The 24,247-nt window shown below is 37.5% G+C and overlaps 1 protein-coding gene across 1 annotated transcript; it reads right to left on the minus strand.

Annotated features, from left to right (window-relative positions):
* Positions 1–16,485: 16,485 nt before the first annotated feature.
* On the minus strand, positions 16,486–16,896 carry LOC138879609 (uncharacterized). Its single transcript, XM_070159224.1, has one exon. The coding sequence runs from the start codon at positions 16,894–16,896 to the stop codon at positions 16,486–16,488; it is 411 nt and encodes a 136-aa protein (XP_070015325.1).
* Between the last annotated feature and the right edge of the window lie 7,351 nt (positions 16,897–24,247).

Raw genomic sequence — 24,247 nt, forward strand, 5'->3', positions numbered from 1 at the left:
AAGCACCGTTGGGCGACACTCTCATTATCCTGAATGACCCTCATGCCAATTTGGCGAATCTTGCTTTTAACGGTTTTATTTGAGTTTTACTTGCAAATGTAAATAATCTCAAACCGTTCTTATTTCCTTTAAATGCTATGATCACCTTCCCAGGGTTTTATGATTAACTTTTAAGATTAGGCCCAAACTGGGTGCGCATGTCATGTCCCTAGAATCGGCATTTAACAAAAATGATAAAAGGACTAAAAAAAAGATGACTGGAAATAACAAAAGACCGGCTTTGTATTAGACTACCGACGAAATGGTTTGAATAATAAAACAAACAAAACAACCAGAATAAAATCCTAACACAGCCTCGACAAAACTTAAACAAAATGATATGACAAAATGGAAAGATAGGAAGGTTTGACACAAGAAAATATTCGGATTACAACCCTAAGAATAATCCGGACAACAGAAATGACAACAAAATAAGCCACCAACAGCTTCTCTCTTGCTAACCAAGGAACGGAGCGTCCTCCCACTTTAGCGAAACTGGCATCTTAGCCACTGAGCTTTGCATCAGTATTTCCAGACCATTGCCAACTTCAATATCATCACCCTTAGTCAACAAGTTCCCAATAGGACTCGAATGCTTCTGTCATCACGCCTGATCCCCGCAAAGCGTACTTTTGGATCTTGTATTTCCGGCTTAACACAAACCAACCACCTTCTTTCTTTGTGATTCAAAACAAAACATGTTAGAATGGACTCAGTCGGTCCTCATTATTGACAACATCTTTTTTTTTCTTTTTTTTTCAATTTTTTTTTCATTCATTTTTCCTTTTTTCATTTCTCTTTTTTTTTTCTTTTTTTTCATTCTTTTTTTTCATTTCTTTTTTTTTCTTTTTGTTGTGGTCGAATCTTATGGAGATTGCCTACGTATCATGACCCCGCATGAATCAGACCTTGCGTAGTTCGGACCACTAAAAGATAAACAATACTAAACATTTTTTTTCAATTTTCATATTATAACAAACTTGGTTTCAAAGGTTTGAAGATGACCTGCAAACTGGAAAATCAAACAACCAACATATTCTTGCAAATATGGCCCCTTCCAAATTTCACATGAATTTTGAGGCCGGGAAGGATTATTTTATGACACTTTGCAAACTTGTCCGTTCTTTTACGAAAATAGCCTTTCGACAACTGAGAGATACTCTAAGGCTGTTTCGGCAAGAACGGTTTAAGACGCGGCCGAAGCTGGCTCGACTTATTTTTGACTAAAATTCAAACGGTATTCACTTGACCGCTGACTCTTTGTTTTTCCTTCTTTTCAAATTACAATAAAATCTGGTGTTGCAAACACGACCCTTCAGCGCCTCGGGGACGAAGATTTATAGGGCTGTGTTGGTCAACTAGACCAAAAATCCTAAACATGACCCAAAAAGTGACTGTTTATGCAAAGTCAGCCTTCCGGCGTCCCTTTCGGGAACATTCGGCTATTTATGACAAAACAGAATCACCCGGCTTATTTATGACTCTTTTTATCGTTTTTCAAATTAGAAAACTCAATATTGCAAACACGGCCTTTCAACGTCTCGGGGACGAAAATTTTTAAGGCTGTGTGGGTCAACTGGACCAAATCTTAAATATGACCCACAAGTGGTTGTTTATGCAAAGTCAGCCTTCCGGCGTCCCTTTCGGGAACATTCGGCTATTTATGACAAAACAGCATCACCCGAACTCTTTATGACAGAATTCAAATTTTGACATGTTTATTATTATTATTATTATTATTATTTATTTATTTTTGGCTATTTTGGCAAAAGGTGGGGTTGGACCCGATGAGGGTTGCCTACGTATCTCACATCCGGTGAGAATCAAACCCGCGTAGTTCGGGCAGATCACGAATAAAGTAAAATAAACTAATTTTAAATTATTATTATTTTTGAATTTGTAAAAGAACTGCTTTAAAAGAAGAAAGGAAGTATTTTTTTTTGGATTTTTGATTGATTTTCTTTTGGAAAGAAAGACTTCTAAGAATTCCTTTTCTTTTGATTAGAACTTTGAGAATTTCAAAAGTAAAAGGAAGATATTTTTTTTTGAATTTTCATTTGTTTTCTCTTATTCTAAAGAATAAAGAAAATATTTTGTTTTTGGAATTTTACCTTTAATAAAATAAATGCTTTCTAAAAAAAATATTTTTTTTTTGAATTTTGAATTTTCTTTTCAATATTTAAAGAAGAGGGAAAATATTTCGAATTTTTTTTTATTATATATATATATATACGTTTTTTTTAATAATTAAAAAGACTTTCTAAAGAAGTCAATAATGGAAAATATTTTTGGATTTTTGTTTTGAAAACTGGGAGTCTAAAAAAAACTTTTCTAGACTTTGCAAAACAAATACTTTTGCAACAAATAAAGATATATATACATTTTTGGAAATAAAGAAAAACTTTTGGATTTTTATATATATATATTTGCAACAAATAATAAAACCGCTTTCAAAACAAACTATTTTATTTATTTTTTTCTATTTTTTTTTTGAACAACCAAGACAGAACAACGATTTTTTTGTTTCTATTTTTCCTTTGCTTTTAATAAAACAAACTAATAAGACGCTTTTTTTTCATTTTCTCAAAATTTCGGCAGAGTTTTGACAGTATTTGGGTATTGGATTTTTTCAAAAAATAAACAATCAATTCCCTAACCGCTATTTCTTTTTTTTTTTTAATTTCACAATATTCATAATATTCAAACACCGGTCAGTGAGACAAAATAAATGCACGGAAAACAAATAGGATGCATCAGGATGGTCTTTTCATATCAGGTTGCTAGTCCTAGACGGACCCAACCCCTGTGTTGAGTCCCCTAAGTCAAATGCACATGATGCAAATAAGCGTTCCTACTAGGGATCCGGCATGAGGCTTTGTTATGCTAAGTTTAAAACCTGGGTATTTGTTCTAGACCTGGCTTACCCGAGCGGACAACTCGAGCCGAGGATGAGAGCTGTGTACCGGTAACCAAAAGGCCATCCGGTTTTGCAACTCCTCCGAATCCTCGTTCTATTTTGGTATATGACACTAACAGAAAAAAGCCACGACCAGCGTGCACTCCTCAAGAGAGAGAAGAGAGGGGTTTCGGCACAGTTTATATATACTGTTCAAATAATATCAAAGCGGTAAAAACATCATTTTGCACATTTAGGTTAAAACATATAATAAAATCAAATAATAAATAAAGCCAAATAATAACAATTATTCTAAGCTCGAATTCTTAACCCTGAACCAGTGGTTTTGGGCCGTTTAGTCCCCAGCAGAGCCGCCAGAGCTGTCACACCTCCTTTTTCCGCACCCGCGGGGGTGCAAGGGAGTTTTTTCCAATTAAAGGACAATCGAAACGGGATTTGTTTATTTATTTCAGAGTCACCACTTGGGAGATTTAGGGTGTCCCAAGTCACCAATTTTAATCCCGAATCGAGGAAAAGAATGACTCCATATTATGGTCTGCGTACCAAAAATCCGGATAAGGAATTCTGTTAACCCGGGAGAAGGTGTTAGGCATTCCCGAGTTCCGTGGTTCTAGCACGGTCGCTCAACTGTTATATTTGGCTTGATTATCTGATTTTATACGAATATGAACTTATGTGCAAATTTTAACTTTTAACCGCTTTATTATTATTGTTTTTACAAGAATTGCAACGTTGTGAAAATGTATCTCGAACCACGTTACAATCAATGTACCCGTGGTCGTCGACACACTTTGACTCCGTTGAGATTTGGATTTGGGTCACATCAATGTGCACCCGAGTTTAAGGAAATTAAATTATTAAAGGCGCGCCTAAAGCGACTAGCGTATTTATTTTGGGTAGGACCGTGGAATTTTGCTAAACGGTCCATCCCGAAATCTAAGCAATTTGAAAACAAATATTTACTGAGGGCCCCGCAATTTTGTATTTTTATTTGGCGAGGCTCATCTCATTCTTATTTTTTAAAAGGAATTTGCAACGTCATGGACACGCATCTCGAACCACGTCACAATCAATGTACCTGTGATTAGAAACACATTTCGACTCCGTTGAGATTTGGATTTGAGTCACATAAATGCGCACCCGAGTTTAAGAAGGTAAGGTTTATTAAGGCGCGTCCTAAAGAGTCTAACGTATTGTTATTTTAGGAAGATGCCGTGAAGGTTCTTTAAACGACCAAATCCAAAGTCTAGTCAATGGTTATGTATTTTATTGAGGGCCCCGGCGATTTGTGATTTATTTGGCGAGGCTCGTCTCATTTTTATTTTAAAGGATAAACCTATAGTGACTACATTTTTCTATTAAGTTTGTCTCTAAAAATAAAAGAAAATTTCTTAATTAATTACATGCTGAAAAACGTAACTTATTAGTTATTAGTTTACGGCTAATGCGAATGGAAAATTGCGATCGAGTTTGTACAAAGAAAAACTGCTTTCATTTTTATATTCTGTTATTCGATAATACTAGAACATGAGATTGACCATAATATCAAAACAGATTAATTATTTTCCGATTAATTTAAACTAACATTATTAGATGAAGAAAGTATACATATGCAACCTCATTATTCATTAATCATTCGACTACATCTTTATAAGAAGAAAGACAAATTATATTCAACCACAAATCTAAACAGGAGGAATTCAACAGGAACAAAGCCTGATTAATATTTCATTTTTTTGCTTCAAGCCGAGATTGTACAAATGTGTACCTGGAAACAGCAGTACAAGAACAAAAGAAGGAGAAGTCAGCAGCAATAATACCACAACAACAGCAGATTCAGCAACACCGCAAACCAGTAACAACCAGTAGAATAACCCAGTAACAGATTGAAAACTCAGCAATACCAAAGTGCAATCACAGTCAAAGCAGAAGAGAGAACAGATACAAGAGGCAGTAGTTTCGGATTTTTGAATAACACTTGAGAAAAGCAAACGGAAATTATTCGAGTGAAAGTTCAAATTGCATTTTCTCTTTTACTCTCAAAATGTTTCAAGTCTGTCCGCTCTCAAGTGTAGAAATCTGTTTTATGTTCAACCTCAAGTATTAAAACTCTCTCCCCAAAAATCCTCTCAATAATATTCAAGTCCCCCCAATAATGTTCAAGTGACCCTATATATATAGCAAGACAAGTCTTCAATTCCCAACCCCAAATTATTCCCTCAATGGCATGCTTTGTCCCACTAGTTAATGTTTTTTTTATTTTAAACCTTGTCCCCCATGCCTACATTAAATAAATGCATCCACCACAACCCATTACAATTTGTCCCCCATGCCTACATTAAATAAATACCACATTCCCAACCCATTATAATTTGTCTTGTCCCCCATTATATTAAACAAGTACATCAAAAACCCCACCCCATTATATTTTGTCCCTCATGCTTAACATAAAGAATCAAAATAATGTTCAATTACCAAACTACCCCTCCGACCTTATTGCAATTACAAATCTACCCCCGAATGCAATGCAATTTACCAAATTACCCCCATCAGCTCTAAACACTCAATTAATCATAACTTGACCAAAATATAGTCAAGATGACCAATTTCTCAACAATCTTCAACAACAATTATATGAACACGATGAACAACAACAACTCAAAATCAATGGAATTAAATTAACTATATCGGGAACCAATCCTGGTTAATTTAGACCATCAATGGATGAACAAAGAGACAACAATACAAACAACAATATGCATGATTCAAATTAAATCAACAAATCAAAAACAAACATAAACTCACATTAAATCACTGGATTAAACATGAACTTCAAACAAAGATGAACATGAACTAAATCTATTTTTTTTAAACAACAAAACATGACGGATTCGCATGATTCAAACAACATTAATAATTTCTGGAAAATACATAACAACATGAAACAAATTGAATTAAATTTCAATTTGAATCTAACAAACATTAAACTAACAAATATTCATCTAAACAACAATACAAACATGAAATAATATGAAAAACAATTAATTAATCTTTTATTTGAAATCTGAAAAATTAATTTAACAAAGCACATGAACAAACTAAAAATTAATTCAAACGATAAACAAAACAAACATTTGTTGATTTTAGATTCGAGAAATATCAAAACAAAATATGGACAAAATAAAACTCAAAAAATCTACTAACCGGATCGAAACGACGGACGACTAAACAAACAACGAACTTGACGAGCCTCGACCAAAGCTCGAACCAACGATGACGAACTCGAATTTAAGAAGTTGACTGAAGAAGCTGGGGTGCGATTTACGTGAAGAAGCTGAACGGGACAGTAGCAAACATCTGAACGACGAAGCAGTAGCAAAACGGGACAGTAGCAAACATCTGGACGATCGAGCTTGAAGCGGACAGCGAAGGAAGCAGAAGCAGCTAACGACGATGCTGCCATGGCCAGCGGATTAAACTCCCAGAAACGTGAGCAGCAGCAGTTCGTCGAGGAGGAAGACGGAGCTGCTGGAACGGCAGCCATGGATGTCGACGAGGAAGAAAAACTGAAACAGTAGCAGCAACATCCATGGACGGACGACGAGGAAGAAAACTGAAATAATAGCAGCAAAATCCATGGACGAGGGAGCTGGACGCTAAGATAATACTCGACAGCATCGTCGACGAAAGATGGCAGAATGGGCTGGACGCGATGGCAGCGTTCGATGAGAGCTGGTCGCGACGGGGTTGTTTGGACGTGACTGAGTTTGGACAACGCCGCAGCGACTGCTCGAGTTCCGACGAGGGGGGGTGACGACGAGGACGCAGACGAAGCCATGGGAGGCAGCCATGGATGGGGTGTGAGGAAGCTTGGAGAAGAAGAGGCAAAGGGAGGGGGGGCCATTTTTAGGTTTTTTAGGGTTTTTCTTCTTTTTGTTTTTCTTTTGTGTTTTGAATGAAGAGGGGTGTTGGGTTAATGGGTTAATGGGGCGGACTGGGTCGACCCGGTCTGAAGTGGACTGGGTCATGGGGAAGATTGGGCAATTATTTGGGCCTGAGGTTGAAATTTGAAGAAGTGGCCCAATCCGATTTTTCTTTGTATTTTTGTTCTCTTTTCTTCTTTTATTTTCTAAAACTAAATTATAAAAATACTTAAATTATTATTAAGAACTAAATCAAGTTATAAAAGCGCAAATTAACTACAAATAACAATTAACGCACAATTAAGTAATAATTAAGCATAAAATTGTTCATTTGGACATTAAATGCTACAAATGCAAAAGATGCCTATTTTGTAATTTTTAATTTTTTTAAAACTAATTTAATTACTAAAAATTATAGAATTAAATCCTACATGCAAAATGCGACATATTTTTGTATTTTTTATTACTTTAACAAATAAGCAAACACAGACAAATACAAATAATTATCCAAAAATATCACAAAATCTCACAAAATTGCACACCAAGGAAAATCATTTGATTTTGAATTTTTTGGGAGTAATTCTCATATAGGGCAAAAATCACGTGCTTACACTTATCAAATCCACCTGTGTTTGTTCCACCTGATCTGGGAAGACCGTTAATTCTTTATCTAATGGTCCTGGAGAATTCGTTTGGCTGCGTATTAGGGCAACACGACATTACAGGAAGGAAGGAGCAAGCCATCTATTATCTCAGCAAGAAGTTTACAGGCTATGAGGTTAAGTACACTCAACTCGAGAAGACATGTTGCGCCCTAACTTGGGTGGCCCAGAAATTGAAGCATTATCTGTCATCATATACTACTTATCTCATTTCACGTTTGGATCCACTGAAGTATATTTTCCAGAAGCCTATGCCCACAGGGAGGTTAGCGAAATGGCAAATATTGCTCACGAAGTTCGACATCGTCTATGTGACGAGGACGGCCATGAAGGCCCAAGCATTGGCTGATCACTTGGCCGTGAATCCTGTTGATGAAGAATACGAGCCCTTGAGGACGTATTTTCCTGATGAAGAAGTAATGCATGTAGATGAGTTGGAATTATCTAAGGAACCAGGTTGGAAGCTCTTCTTTGATGGAGTCGCAAACACGAAAGGAGTTGGAATAGGAGCAGTACTTATTTCTGAAACAGGACATCATTATCTTGTTACGGCACAACTACATTTCTATTGTACCAATAACATGGCTGAATATGAGGCATGCATTTTGGGCTTACGGTTAGCTGCAGACATGGATGTCCAGGACGTCTTGGTCTTGGGAGACTCGGACCTCCTGGTGCATCAGATTCAGGGTGAATGGGAAACAAGGGATTTGAAGCTCATACCATATCGACAATGCTTGCTTGATCTGAGTAAACGATTTCGATTAGTGGAGTTCAGACACATCCCAAGAGTTCATAATGAGGTTGACGATGCTTTGGCCACTTTAGCATCTATGTTGCACCACCCAGACAAAATTCATGTTGACCCATTGCATATTCAGGTTCATGATCAGCATGCTTATTGCAACATGGTAGAGGAAGAAATGGATGGCGAACCATGGTTTTATGATGTCAAGGAATACCTCAGGATGGGGATATACCCGGAGCAGGCCACCGGAGATCAAAAGAGAGCCATTCAGCGATTGGCAAATGGATTCTTCCTCAGTGGAGGAGTGTTGTACAAAAGAACCCCAGATTTGGGATTGCTGAGATGTATAGATGCTAGTCAAGCCACGACAGTTATGACAGAGGTACATGCTGGAGTTTGTGGGCCACACATGAGCGGATATGTGTTGGCGAAGAAGATTCTTCGAGCAGGGTACTATTGGCTCACTATGGAACGTGATTGTATCAATTTCGTGCGAAAATGCCATCAGTATCAGATACACGGAGATTTGATTCATTCTCCGCCGACAGAATTGCATACAATGTCAGCACCATGGCCATTTGTTTCCTGGGGCATGGATGTCATTGGACCTATTGAGCCGGCAGCTACTAACGGTCATAGGTTCATTCTGGTGACCATCAATTATTTCACTAAGTGGGTTGAAGCTAAAACTTTCAAGTCAGTAACCAAGAAGGCAGTGATAGATTTTGTTCACTCCCATATCATCTGTAGATTTGAAATCCCAAAGGTGATCATCACAGATAATGGTGCTAATCTTAACAGCAATTTGATGAAAGAGGTATGTCAGCACTTTAAGATTACACACCGCAATTCCACCCCATATCGTCCCAAGGCGAATGGAGCAGTTGAGGCAGCCAACAAAAATATAAAGAAGATACTTCGGAAGATGGTAGAAGGTTCGAGGCAATGGCATGAAAAATTACCATTTGCATTGTTAGGTTATCGCACCACTGTCCGTACTTCAGTAGGTGCAACTCCTTATTTGTTGGTATACGGAACTTAAGCAGTGATACCGGCAGAAGTTGAAATTCCATCCCTGTAGATTATCGCTGAAGCTGATATTGATGATGACGAGTGGGTCAAAACCCGTTTGGAGCAGTTGAACTTGATTTATGAAAAAAGATTGGCAGTTGTGTGTCATGTCCAGTTATATCAAAAGAGAATGGTAAGAGCATACAACAAAAAGGTGCGCCCCCGGAAGTTTGAAGTGGGCCAGCAAGTGCTGAAACGCATCCTCCCACATCAGGCTGAGGCAAAGGGCAAGTTCGCCCCGAACTGGCAAGGGCCATTCATTGTAACCAGAGTGTTGTCCAATGGCGCTTTATGTTTAACAGATATCAAAGGGAGATGCGTCGACATGGCTATCAATTCTGACGCAGTTAAGAGATATTATGTATGATTTCTTTTAATTGTAATTGTTGTTTGTTTGTACTTGGCATTTATCGGAGAATGAAATGACGGAGGCAATTCTTTCTTCTATCCAAACACTTTAACCTTTGCTTCCCCTTTTGAGCCTTATTTATTCTTTCATACCTCTCTTTTGGAATCAGTAATGAAAATGAAAGGAAAAGAGAAGAGAAAATAATGATAATAAAGACAAAAGAAAAGTCACAAGAAAAACAAAGGAATTGGGAACTAAGTTCGACCTGATTCCTCAAAGAAGGATACGTAGGCGCCTCACGGCTCGGTCATAGTGTAACAAGAAAAAAAAATCCCCAAGCAAAAAAAAAAAACTGGGGCAGAAGTTTGTGTTTGTAATTTTGGAAAGAAAGTTTGATTCCACGAGTTGTACTATTTTACCCATCAAATTATTTTGAACTTTTGATATCCCTTTTCCTTTTAGCCATACACAAAAACCCATATTGATGTCCAAAAAAGACCTCCCGATCAGCCTCTCCGAGAAGTGCCAAGTCATGCAAATGGAAGTCGGGAATAACACTCTGATCCCCAGCAGAAAAGAGGATTATAAGCTGGAAATAAATTGATAGCCGGAAGAATCCCCAGTAGAGAGAGTCATATCGGCAACACTCCAATCCCCAGCTGGAAAAATAAAATAAAATGAGAGAGTCTTATCGGTGAAAACCTCCACAGGCACCATAAGGCAACGTAAGTTGAGAGAAATAAAACGAGAGAGTATTATCGGTTAAAACCTTCACAGGCACCATAAGGCGACAGGAGTTGAGAGAAATGAGAGAGTTTTATTAGTTTAAACCCCTCGAAGGGCACTATGAGGCGACAAGACAAGATTGGCGGAAAGGATCCGTATTTGGCAAAGAGTTGAGTGTTTGTTTATCCCCAGCAGGATGAGGCCGTCCGAAAGATTGATTGATACGAATAGACTGGGTTGATTAATCTGGAATGCACGACATGATCGTTGGGATCGGTTATATCATTCAGATAAGTTCTTTTCTTTCCTTTTCCCCAGCATTTGTTTAGAAAAACTTCTTCTTTTTTCTATTTTTGAAGTCATAACTTTTTCATTTCTTGGTTTAAAGACTTTACCTCCCCAGCAGTTTGTTTTGAAAAGGATTTTCAGAGCTTATTACCAGTTGCCAAGATTGTGCAAAAACACAATGTGAATAGGACAGGCCAAAGATAAGGCGACAAAGCAAAAAGAAGTTGGTCGCAAGACCAAATGGTGAATGGGTCTAGATCCCAAGAGGACCAAATTTCCAGGGGAAGTTGGAGAAAAACGGAAAAGCAACAGTTAAAAGGTTATGAGGATCCCCTGCAGATTTGCGAGATACATGAACAACTCCGATAGATTCTCGACCAAGTTCCGCAATGAGCGGACAACACAGAGCGGGGAACCATCCCCAGCAGGAGTATCATCCTCAGCAAATAATATCATCCCCAACAAGTTTTGTAATAAAACGCAAAGCAGGGAAAGAGAGAAAGAAAAAACCATCCCCGGCAGGGTTGGCACGACCACTCACCACGTTTTAAACTAACAAATTTTCTTTGATTTGAAGCAGGGAAAGAAAATATTATTGATAGCAAGAAGACATGGCCACAAAGAAGATTATAAAACCGGGGCAGAAAATTTTCTCTCATTGCAAAAATTTTCTTGAGATCAGATAGCCATTTGGGGAAGAGGGAAGATAACACAAGTTTTGAAGGAAGTAAAATCCCCAACAGTTTACGGAAGAGGGCAATACAAGTTTTAAGGAAAGCAATATTAGGAGAAGCAAGATAACCCAAAGTTTTAAAGGTAGTGGCCTTTGAATCCGTATCATCCCCACCATTGTTAAAAGGAGGAGAGTAACTGGTCTTAAAGGAAGAAGATAATTTCCCAGCAGTGTTATTCCCGGCAGGTTTCAGGGAAGTGAAAGCACCAGCTTTAAAGGAAGTAGTCTTTAAAGAAGGAAAATAACATATTTGTGAATAAAATATCGGTGTTATCCCCAGCAATTTTCAGAGGAATAAAACACCAGTTTTGAGGGAAGCAGTTCTGAAAGAAGATGATTCAAGTTAAAGGAGTCAGGAGCCCGCTTGAAGAATGAAGGTGTTACATTTTAAGAAGTTGTTGAGGTCAGGAACCCGCCTGGAGAATGGAGGTGTTACATTTTAAGAAGTTGTTGAGGTCAGGAGCCCGCCTGGAGAATGGAGGCTGAATTATTTTCAAGTGGTCGAAGTCAGGAGCCCGCCTGGAAAATGGAGGTGTTGTATTTTTAAGAAGTTGTTGAAGTCAGGAGCCCGCATGGAGAATGGAGGCTGAATTATTTTCAAGTGGTCGAAGTCAGGAGCCCGCCTGGAAAATGGAGGTGTTGTATTTTTAAGAAGTTGTTGAAGTCAGGAGCCCGCCTGGAGAATGGAGGCTGAATTATTTTCAAGTGGTCGAAGTCAGGAGCCCGCCCGGAGAATGGATGTGTTGTATTTTTAAGGAGTTTTCGAAGTCAGAAGCCCGCCTGGAGAATGGAGGTGTTGTATTTTTAAGAAGTTGTTGAAGTCAGGAGCCCGCCTGGAGAATGGAGGTGCTACAGTTTAAGAAGTTGTTGAGGCCAAGAGCCCGCCTGGAGAATGGAGGCTGAATTATTTTTAAGTTGTTGTTGGAGTCAGGAGCCCGCCTGGAGAATGGAGGCTAATTTATTTTCAAAGTTGCTGATGAAGTCAGGAACCCGCCTGGAGAATGGAGGCTGAATTATTTTCAAGTTGTTGTTGGAGTCAGGAGCCCGCCTGTAGAATGGAGGTTGTTAAATTTTAAGTTGAAGGAGTCAGGAGCCCGCCTGTTAGAACGGAGGTTGTTATATTTGAAGTTGATGAAGTCAGGAGCCCGCCTGCAGAATAGAGGAATACATTCCAAGAATAAGTCAAAAGTCAGTAATGCGGAGGGTCACAACAAAAATACCCCCAGCACGAATCCCACTTCAGAAATCAGAAAGAAAACTACAAGAGCAAGTCGAAGATAGATAAGATTCTGTAATCATTAGTTTAGTCTAACTTTTGTTTTCTTTCTAGCAATGGTGTAATAAGGAGGTCGAAAAGCAGCGGTAACAGCATGCAACAACAGTAACAGCAACATCGCAGTCCTAGGATAGTCCCAGCTACCAAGAAAAATAAAAAAAAAATATATGTGTTGCATGTGCATTTAGGATTTAATTACGCATTTTGGAATTAATTAAACCATGTCTTATTTTAAAGAATGAAAATCACAAAAATATGAATTTTGGTAACTTTGTCATTTCATTGTTTAATTGCGTGATTTTATCTTAATCAATATTTGATTTTGTATGTTAATTATTGTTAAGGATTAATTATTTTCTTTTTAAATAAGCTTGATTTTACAAAATTAATTTAGGAATTTTGGTTTTACGAATTAAAAAGAAAGTAAAAGGGAAAAGAGGAAACAAGATAGGAGGGGTAAAAATTTTTTTGGATTGGGCCAGTTTTAAAAGGAAAAATCCAGGCCCAATGTCACCCCAAGTCAGCCCAATACCCGCCCCAATCCAACTCGTCTCCAGCCTCAACCAAACGACGCCATTTCAGACATTTCAATCTGGACCGTTGATCTCAGCTGATCAAACGGTCCTAAAGCTTTGACCAAACCCGACCCCGACCCGTCACTCTAATACCTGGACCGCCCCAATACTACTCCAAACGACACCGTTTGAGTTAAGTGAACTGATCTGGACCTTCGATCTCTCTTGATCGAACGGCCTAGATCAAACCACCCCCACTATATAAATGAAACCTCATACCCAGCCCCCCAGTCCAAACCTCTGTTCATCATCATCTCTCAGAGATGAAGCCCCTCCCCCCAAAACCCTAGCCGCCATGGCATTTCTTCGCCTGAAACCCGACGGCAACGATGCCGCCGGCCACCAAAATCACACCCCTGAACCTCCTAACCACCCCCAATCCAAATCCAGTACTCGTTTGCTTCGAATCATCCTCAAACTTCTCGAATCTTCATTTGAAGATTCGAGCAAAACCTGGACCTACCCCAATCCGCCCTGAACTCACACCCTGGCACCCCTTGACTTCCCTCATGACCAAACCCCCGTTGGTTTGGTTCGAATCTGGCTAGAAACACTCGAACCCCAAATCGAAACGTAAGAACCCTAGAAAAACCAAAACTGGTTTCTGTCCGAAGTTTAAGAGGTTTTGGGTGTTTAACTGACCTTAGTCGAAGTGTTCTCAGTTGAGAACACTCGATTAAGGTCCGTTTGACCTCAAAAGTTCAAGTTCGAGTCGATTCAAGTCTGTCTGTTCTCTGTTCCATTTAAGGTATTTTTCCTTTTTTTCTTTTATTCTATTTTTGATGTTTTAAATGTTTGTTCATTTGTTTAGTATTGTTATATTAATTTTTCAGTTTCTGTCGATTGTTCTGTTCTTCTCCCTCAGACCTTTTTATTTGGTTGAATTTGTTTATGTTCTTTGTTTAGTGTTAGTGACTTGTTAGTGGGGTATTAAATGTCCTTAAATTAATAAGGTAATGGGGAACAAGAGGGAATGAGGGCTGAAAATAAGGAAAAGCTTTCCTTAGTGGGTTTTAAGTGGAAAAATGCAGATTTTTAGTGGAAAAAGGGGTCGGGCAGTTAAGTTGGAAGAGATGGTAGGTCTGGATGGCTATAAGAGAGGGGGATTAGGACTAAAAGGGGAAGGATTAATTTTTGAGAGCTTGGGAGTTGAAAAGAATAGCTACTGTTTTCATTACCTCACTTAGGATCTGAAATAGCTAGAACCTTTCTTCTTTTTTACTTCTGCTCTATACTTAGAGTTGTTTATGGCTGCTGGTTATTTGTTGTTGCACTGCTGTTGCAACTGCTGTTTGTATTACTGCTGCTGATCTCCTACTTCTTCTCCATTGTATTCCATTTCCAGGTACACATTCTAAAAACTTGTGTCGATGTAAGCCCGCATTTGAAGTTGAAGTTGAGATGAAATGGAAGTTCAGCTGTCAGTTATATTTGACATGACTGTATAAATAAACTGAAATTGTTTCTTTATTACCTAGATTATCACTCGATATGTCTTGAATGTATATAAGCATATGATCTCGAGTAGTGGATGTATTTAGTTTTATGTTAGGTTAATAGGATAGTTAGATTAATTCCTGAGTCTTATGTTTTTTTTTTGGAAATAGTCCATTTTGGTAATTTCAGTTTTAACTTCGTTAATAGGACTGTTTATTTACTACATCATGGCATGTTAAAATTGGCCCATAAAGAGTGTTGTGGTTATTTTGTTCAAGTTGTTCCAAGTAGAACGACGTGCTGCTTTCACTATAAAATCAGATGCTTATCTAATGACATGCAAATGAATAAGTAAATGCTTGGCGTCAGGGGCTCGATCCCTCGATCTCTCCTACGCAGCTTAGCCCGCCCCATTCGGTTTTGGGCTTGCCTCAAGGCCCACCTGTTGTTGTTCGTTCACAAGTAGAATTAGTTAGCCCATTTAATTTGGGCCTGATTTAAAAGTCTCAGTATATAATTAACACAATATAAGTTTGGGGCTTTTGAGTTAGGTAGTGGGTTCAAATTAAAAGGTCTGTCCTTCGGTTTGGACTCGAACTTGAACTCGAAGCCCGCTTTTATAATATTAATTAATTAGGACTTCTTTTTACTTTAGAGACAATAAAAATAGCAAAATATAGTTGCTTTAGGCTTTTTTTTAAAAAAAGGGAGCCTCGCCTCGCCAAATAAAACGCACAAACTGCGGGGCCCTCAACGGACAGTTATTTCAAATGCTTAGATTTTGAGATAGGCCGCATAGCGAACTTTACGGCTTTTTCTCAAAATAACAACGCGTTAGTCTTTAGGCGCGTATTTGATAATGTTATCTTCTAAACTCGGGTGCACATTTATGTGACCCAAATCCAAATCTCAACAAAGTTGGAACGTATCGAAAATTGCGGGTACATTTATGTGGCGCAATTCGAGATGCATTCTCACGACGTTGCAATTCTTTGAATAAATAATAACAAAAGCGGTGAACAGTTAAAATTTGCACATAGGTTCATAATTGTATAAAAATCAGATAATTAAGCCGAATATGACAGTAGAGCGACCGTGCTAGAACCACAGAACTCGGGAATGCCTAACACCTTCTCCCGGGTTAACATAATTCCTTATCCGGATTTCTGGTGCGCAGACTATTAAGCAGAGTCATTCTTTTCCTCGATTCGGGATTTAACCGGTGACTTGGGACACCACAAATCTCCCAAGTGGCGACTCTGAATCTTTAAATAAAATCCCGTTTCGATTGTCCTTTAATTGGAAAAACTCCTTTTACGTCCCTTCACCGGGGTGTAGGTGAAAAAGGATGTGTGACACTAGTCTCCTCGGGGCTAGTGCATAAATATTAATTATTACACAAGTCCTTAATATTTACAAGATAAGGGCTTTCTCTAGAATTCTCCACAAGCCTAGAAAATTCCAAGGATTTTCCTAGAAAATCCATAAGGATCTAGGGTCTTCCTAAGAAAATGTTCATACTTCTCTAGAATCTTCTCACAAATGCTAGCTTTCCTCCTATGTAAGCTTCCACATGGCATCAATATATGCCAAATGGCGCATATGTGGAATGATGACATGGCGGGTCATCACATTCTCCCCCACCTAATGTTGCGACGACCACGACACAATGCTGTTGCATAAACTCTCGGCTCTTATCTTTGAATTACCATAAGTCTTCATTTCGTTCCCATGTGGCCTCCTACGGTAATTGCCATTTCCAATGAATAAGGAACATAGTGGTGGCCTTTTGCCCTTGTTTTTGCCTGGCCTGGTAATCCATAATAGCCTCAATCTCCCAATCATGTGAGGCGGTGATAGTCATAGGCGCTCGACTTGATTGGCCCCTATTCGGATCATCCTTGTCTTCATGATATGGCTTAAGCATGTTGGCATAGAAGATAGGGTAGATCTTAAGATACGATGGCATGTCAAGCTTGTATGAGATCTTGTCTACCTTGGCGACGATCTTAAATGGCCGCTCATACTTACGAATCAGATTCTGATGCATGCCCCGTAGTGCCTTGAACTGTCTCGGGTTAAACTTCACCATGCCTATATCCCTAACTCTATAGTCCATGGGATGCCGCTTACGGTCCGCAAACTTCTTCATATTCTTAGCTGTCTTATCCAAGTAGGACTTAGGAGTGTCAAGCTGCTCCTCCTATCCTTTGGCTATATGATAAGCCCCCAAACTCTTTCCCTCGAACGCGACTGGTAATGAATGTGGAGTTTGTGGTTGTTGGTCTATGGCTAGCTCAAATGGTGTCCGCCCCGTAGACTCACTCCACTGCAAGTTATACGAGAATTGGGCGATGTCCATGCGCCTTGCCCATTCTTTTTGATGCGCGCTTATATAATGCCCCAAGTAGAATTATAGTAAGGCATTGTCCCGTTTCGTCTGTCCATCCACCAGTGGGTGGAAACTAGTGGGAAAAGTGCAGTTCTATGCCAAGTATGTTGAATAACTCTCTCCAAAAGTTTCCAGTAAAATGGGGGGATCGATCCCTAATTATATGCCTTGGTAAGCCCCAATACTTCACCACGTTCTTAAAGAATAGCTTGGCGGCTTCCTTGGCTGTAGAACCCGATGAGGTGGGCATGAAGGGGGCATATTTAGAGAATCTATCTATGACCACCATAATAGTACCATAACCGTCTTACTTCGGCAGGAAACTGATAAAGTCCATAGTCACGCTCTCCCGTAGACGCTCTGCAACTGGTAGTAGCTCAAAAAATCCTCTGGGTTGTTGTTGCTCAACCTTGTCCTGTTGATAAACAAGACAAGTCTGCACATAACACTGTATGTCATCTTGCATGCGTTGCCAATAGTAGATTAACTCAACCAAGGCCCTAGTGCGATGTTGGCCTGGATTACCAGCCCACATTTTGTCATGACTCTCCTTTATGATCAGCCGTCTAATGTCTCCAAACATAGGCACGTAAACTCGCCGACCTATAGTAAGCAATATGTCGTCTTCTACCCAGAAACGTCTCGTCTTGCCCTGGTTAGCTAACTCGATAAGTTGTTTGATTGCTAGATCATGCTGCATTTTACAGCCTTGCAGATGTCCCAACTTGCTGAAATGATGATAGAGAGCTCGACTTTCGACTCAAGGCATTGACTACAATGCTTTGCCCGATTTGTACTCCAGTACATAATCAAACTCGACCAAGAAATCCTGTCACCTAGCCTATTTTGGTGTGAGCTTCTTCTGCGTCTGAAAGTAGCTAGTAGCCACATTGTCGGTTTTGACTACGAACCTCGATCCGAGCAAATAATGTCGCTATGTACAAATGCAATGCACAATGGCAGTCATCTCCTTCTCTTACACCATGTAACGCTCTCCGTCTCAATTAACTCGCGACTCTCAAAATGCTATAGGATGCTTATCCTGCATCAAGACACCCCCCTCCAATGGCAAAATCTGAGGCATTTGTACGCACCTCAAATGTCTTGGCAAAGTCAGGTAATGCCAAGACTGGCTCCTCTATTATAGCTGCCTTAAGGCCTTCAAATGCCCTTTGACAATGCTTCGTGCAAACCCATGGTTTGTTCTTCTTTAGCAACTCAGTTAATGGTGCGGCCTTTGCTGAGTAGACACTGATGAACCGACGATAGTAGTTAACAAGGCCAAGGAAGGATCTTAGCTTAGTTACCTTTATAGGTGCCTCACACTCCTAGATAGTACGTACCTTAGTCTCGTCCATGTATAGCTCGCCATTGCTAATAACATGGCCTATGAAGTGCACCTTTGGTTATGCAAACTCGCATTTCTACCTCTTGATCTATAGCTCGTTCTTCCGCAAGACTTGGAAAACCTTTTTTAAGTGCTCCATGTGTTCCTCCAAGGTGTTGTTGTAGATGACTATGTTGTTTAGGTAGACTACCACGAACTGATCAAGGTAGGGATGATTCCTTTATCTGCCCAAATTTTGACGGGCGAGAAATACCTGGTACATATGTTGATAAAAAATATGTATCCAGTTAAATAATCAAGATATGTGCAAGCTGACTTGAACACTATTTTCATTTTTTTTTAAAAAAATACTATATATAAAGTTAGCTTGAAGAGTATATAACTTAAATCTGTCTTTTTGGTGGGAAAGTACGAAAATGATTAGGTTATTTTAAGCAATGATTGTGTGAGATCAGATAACAATAAATCATTATGCTCCTCCCTTTTTTTTTCGTTAGTGTTTGTCATAGAAAAATAATCGAGGTGATTGTACCAATCAAAATGTATCAACATGATGTTTCCTTTTTGTAATGTTTAGGCTTTTCCGTTTTATTTTATTAAGAGCTTGAAATGACATAGAGCATGTCTATTTTATTGTTTTATATGGGTTATGCGATTGTTTTATTCTAACGTGAAATGTGATAAGTAATGATAAAAACTTTCTGGTGTTTATACTAAGAACATTTTTGGAAAGTGCATCGAACTGAATTTGTGTGTAATTGGATATAATGATTACTGTACTTTGTAATTATTAGGGTGTGTAATTACTACCATAGTAATTATACCTTTAGTAATTAGACATGACTTTTTAGGCAGACTCTAAATGATATTAATTTATTATTATTATGTGATAATTGCATATTAATTAACGTGGCAAGGAGTTAAAGAGAAAGCTAATTGCTTAAAGAGAGGGAGATCTTGTTAGGCAAGAAAAGCATAGTCAAGGTTCCAAAGTCGATCTCTTTCTATTCTTCCTTAACTCCTTGTCTGGCAAATACCCCATGCTGTCCACTGCCATTTTTTTCTTTCTTTCTTTCATAATCCAACACTTTGAATAGACCACACAGAGAGCTGTAGTGGATAGTTGAAAATAGTTAAAATTTCGGGTTTGAGCCTTTGAGAATATTAAATAATATTATTGATATAATTAGTATTTTACCCCTTAATATTTATCTATCGCGAATTCAAATTAGTCGGACTAGTAAGTTTTGAATATAAAAAACTTTGAACGGAGACTTTCCGATTATGTCAACTTCACATTCTCTTTATAGCCTTATGCAGATTTTTGCCCATAGTAAGCGTGAACAATAATGTGAGACAAAGCAAAAACACACTGCATTGGTCGTACTATTATTGTCCTTTGCTTTGTGCAATGGGACCTAACAAAATCCTGTCATATGCCTCATTGCCTTGCCAACTTGCAATGCCTTTAATACAAACTTTTGTTTGGCTAATTATAGTTTAATTATCACCATCATTATGCAATTATGATGTGAACTTTTCCTAAGCAAAGGAGATATCTATTTTTAATCGCGCCATCACAAGTCACGAACCATACAAATTAAATAAGTAGAAAGTTATGTGAACTGCTGCATATTTAGTAAAACTTCTAGTTTACTGATGACAAATTTCTGTTGAAGAAGTTTTCATTTTAGTGTTTTAATATATAATGTTACTTTTGTGTGTGATTAAATTATCATTTTTTCTATTCGCTAGCTGCTACTGTTTTGATCCAGTCGATGTTCCATAAAGTCCTAGAGAAGGTTGGAGTCAAGCCTACTTTTCAAAATGACTCCTTGCTTATCACCATTACTCCATTATTTTTGCCGAAAGTCTTAGATGTTCGACGTCTGCTTGACCAGTTCAAAAAGAGGCAATTAGAGTATGTATATGGGCTTTAAATAAGAGTTGGTGATTTAATTCTAATAATATCAACGATGGATAATATTATGAATTAATTGTCCGTCCAAAGCATGCAATTAAAGCTTGCCTTATAATTTTATGCTATTAAAGGAAGGGGAAAGGCTAATTTGTGTTATCGTATTTTCATAGCATCTTCATATATAAGACAGTTAATGAATAATGCAAACAATTTGCAGCTTTTTCATCAATTCTCTCTTTCTTTTCCTCTTTATTCTCCATTGTTCACACAAACTAATCAAATCTTTTAACCAAAAAAGTGAATCGTGATTATGAAGCAGAAGTCTTTTGTTCTGGACAGTGGACACAAGGTCACATTCAAGCCAACAAAGCCATATATATCTAAATAAGTTTATGTACTATGTATTGACGGCGTAAAAATTTATTTCCACAATCAAATTATTTATGAGGTAGTTAAGGTAAATCCTTTAGATAAATATTAATTGATAACCCGAGTACTAAAAATTATAGCTAACCTACTATCACAAGTTAAACTACACTTAAAGTTTTAAAATTACTCTAGTAATGTATATAACTTAAATTATATATAGGTACGTAAAAAATATGCATGAAAAGCAATTGTCGAGATTAGACTTTGTTCAAACGTTAAGAATGTTCATTTCTGTAAGAAAAAGAAAAAAAAGCTTACACAAAACAACAGTAATGCAAAAGCTTGGAAAAGTGATCTGATGAAAAGCCGTTGAGCTATGATCACAAAAGTAGCAAGAATTGGAAATTATTATGATCTCTCATTTCCCAAGGTTTCTTTGATCATTTTTATCTTGTCTTGTTGTTAAAAGAAGAGACCAGGTGCCATATATCTCTCATTTATAATTTTTTTTTAAGTTTAGTTTTACACACTCATAGTGTAAAGTTCTTATATATATCATTACTTAACTCAAAATGCTAATGTAAATAATTTTATTTAATATGCATTATTTGGTAACTTATAATAAATGGTAAGTAACACGTTACAACATGTTAAATTGCAGTGATGATGTAAAATAGCTTTAGATTGTCGGTGTATATTACTTAAAGTCGTTGTTTATTTCTAGTCAAGAGCTTTTGAATTTACTAAAGTTTTATTTAGAGAAATTTTTATAAAGCACTATTTTTTAGTGGTAATTAGCTATTTATAGATAGCATTTGTTATATTACGGGTTGTAGATACGTTTTTTATTGTTATAAGATGTATTTAAGCTACTGTATTCATGAATACAGTAGCAAAAATAGGCGTGAATCAGGGAAGACCGGCTAATCAGTTTTTGTATTCGAGTGTATTCGACTGTATTCATGACGTGAAACATGAGATTACAGCTGGACAAATTATTGTATTCGACTATATTCATGGCGTGAAACATGGGATTACAGCTGGACAAATTATTGTATTCGACTGTATTCACGGCGTAAAACAGAGGATTACACTGTTTTTAAACGGAAAGTGAATCAATTAACATAATAGACTCCTAATATAACTCAACAAACTCAATTATAACTAGCAAAATTTGTATTTCCAGGTATAAAAAAGATTCTCAACCGAAAAATACCCCCAAAATATAGCAATCTTCAGAGAAATTATATAATACATGTGAATACATAAATTATATTACTTAAAAAAAATATATGAATACATTCATGGCATATATCGAGACACTGAATACAATGAAATACATAGAATACAACGTGATATATTGAAATAAAATGGAAAAAAAGACAGTGAATACAATGAAATACATGGAATACAACGAGATACATTGAATTACAATGAAAAAAAGACAATGAATACAATGAAGTACATGAAAATACCGCGTGATACGTTGAAAAAATATTGAAATATATTAACAGAAAATCAAGCATTGTCCAATTGCATGAAGTAGCTACTAAAGATCATGCGAGAATTTACACTGTTTCTGAATCGTAAGTAATAGTTCTTGTATCTTTCTCTTGAAATCTCTATAGAAAATTACATCTTTGTCCAATTGCACAAAGAAAAAGAGGTGACACAGTCAACTAAGCATATGCCTAGGAGGACTTTGAACAGAGATGCACGCAAGAACGGAATGACTTCAAGTTTTCCATCAAAAATTCCTCAAATTGTAGCAAAGGTTTCAGGAAAATTGCATCTTTAACATTGCAGAACAAATGTTAACACATTAGTAAAATAACTAAAATCCAATACAAATTGACCAAACTCCGTCGTCTTTGTTCAAGAACAAACTCTAATTTCCGGCGAATCCGCCGTCGAGCAAAAACCTTGAATCTCACTGTTCCCACACCGCCGTCGATCGGAGGCTTCATCTCCTTTAAATTCAGTTTCGGTTGCAGAAATTACTAACACTGCTTGGGGACCCGTGACCATCTTGTGACTAATGGTAGGTGATGTGAGGGAGAGGAATTTTGAGATTGAGCATCGTGTGGGGAAGAGAATGACATGTATCAAAGTAGAGAGAGAAAGAAAATAGTGTAACTCAATAGCGTATTTAGTGGCTTAGGGGTAAGAGGTAACCAAAATTAGATATTTTGCTATAAACATTAAAAGGTATCTATAGAATATAATTTTTTTTAAATACTATTTATTTAAAATAAATAAGGTGTTAACCTTTGCTATAGGTGGTAAAAATTCCTTTTATTTATTTTTAATTTTCATTTAGCCTTTCAGTTTTTTTGGAGTCTCATGTCCTTAGTCTGGGCAAAGTCAACCAATGGGCTTATTCTGCACAATAGATGGACACTATCCACTCAGAATGAGATAGGCCCAGCCCAATTATGTGTGGTGTAAATTGTATGTAATTTATTCTTAGTTGTTAAGGGATCAATTAATCTAGCTTTGCTGTGGCATATTTTAGGTTAGTGTTCATATTAGTTTGTTGAGATAAATTTTGATCATTATTCGACTACTTTGTTTTTCTATGTTTTCATGTTGAGAGCCACGAAAAAAAGTAAAATTCAGGGGTCAGAATGTTTTCTAAGAATTCATGTGGAGTAGTTGTGTATAGTGTCTGCATATGAGTTAAATACGCTGTTTTAGTTTCCATATTGAAAAGTTTCATTTTGGAAACTGTTTAACCAAAAAATGGGATTTCGGTCAAAGCTTTAATTTAGAAGAACTCGGGTTACTGATAATCAAAAGAATATATAAAAGAAAGTAATTTGGCTGGCAATAAGATAATCAGAAGAAAAGCAAGTAAATCGGTATATTCAGATAGTATTTCGTGTCGTTACAATTGATCCATTCTCTCCCTTTTATAGCTATATTGGAGATATGCGTTTTGCCTTTGTCATAATAAGGTCATTATAGGCAATTAAAGACATTAAATGATACGTTACATAATCATTGTATTTAACATAGATTCTCTAATATTTTTAGTATTTAAGGCTTATTAAATACTGTATTTGTACTCCCATGTAGTGTCAGATTTATTCCCCTTGATTCTTGGGCTTAAATAAGTACGAGCGCTGAGCCTTTTAGATAGCCGCTCGTGCCTCTTCCTTTGCCTCTGCTCGTATCTGTTGCAACTCGTACCTCTTTGCCAGTTGTAACTCTTTGACCAGTCTATGTGTCATGACACGTCATCTTTACACCACTTTAATATGTAAACTCAATTTTCCCACTACAGATAGTCCCCCTACTTGCCATTTATTCATTGATTGAATATTTGGGAAGTGAATTTCATTAAAATGAGGATTTTTGTCACCATTACTGCTGTAATAGAATCGATGCTTCAATTGTCACTTTCATTTAATGCTCTTCACACGTGTCACCTTTTCACTAGTTCTGCAGTTTTGCAACACTTTTTAAGGCTT

Source organism: Nicotiana sylvestris, chromosome 10, assembly GCF_000393655.2.
Source record: "Nicotiana sylvestris chromosome 10, ASM39365v2, whole genome shotgun sequence".
Lineage (NCBI taxonomy): Eukaryota > Viridiplantae > Streptophyta > Magnoliopsida > Solanales > Solanaceae > Nicotiana > Nicotiana sylvestris.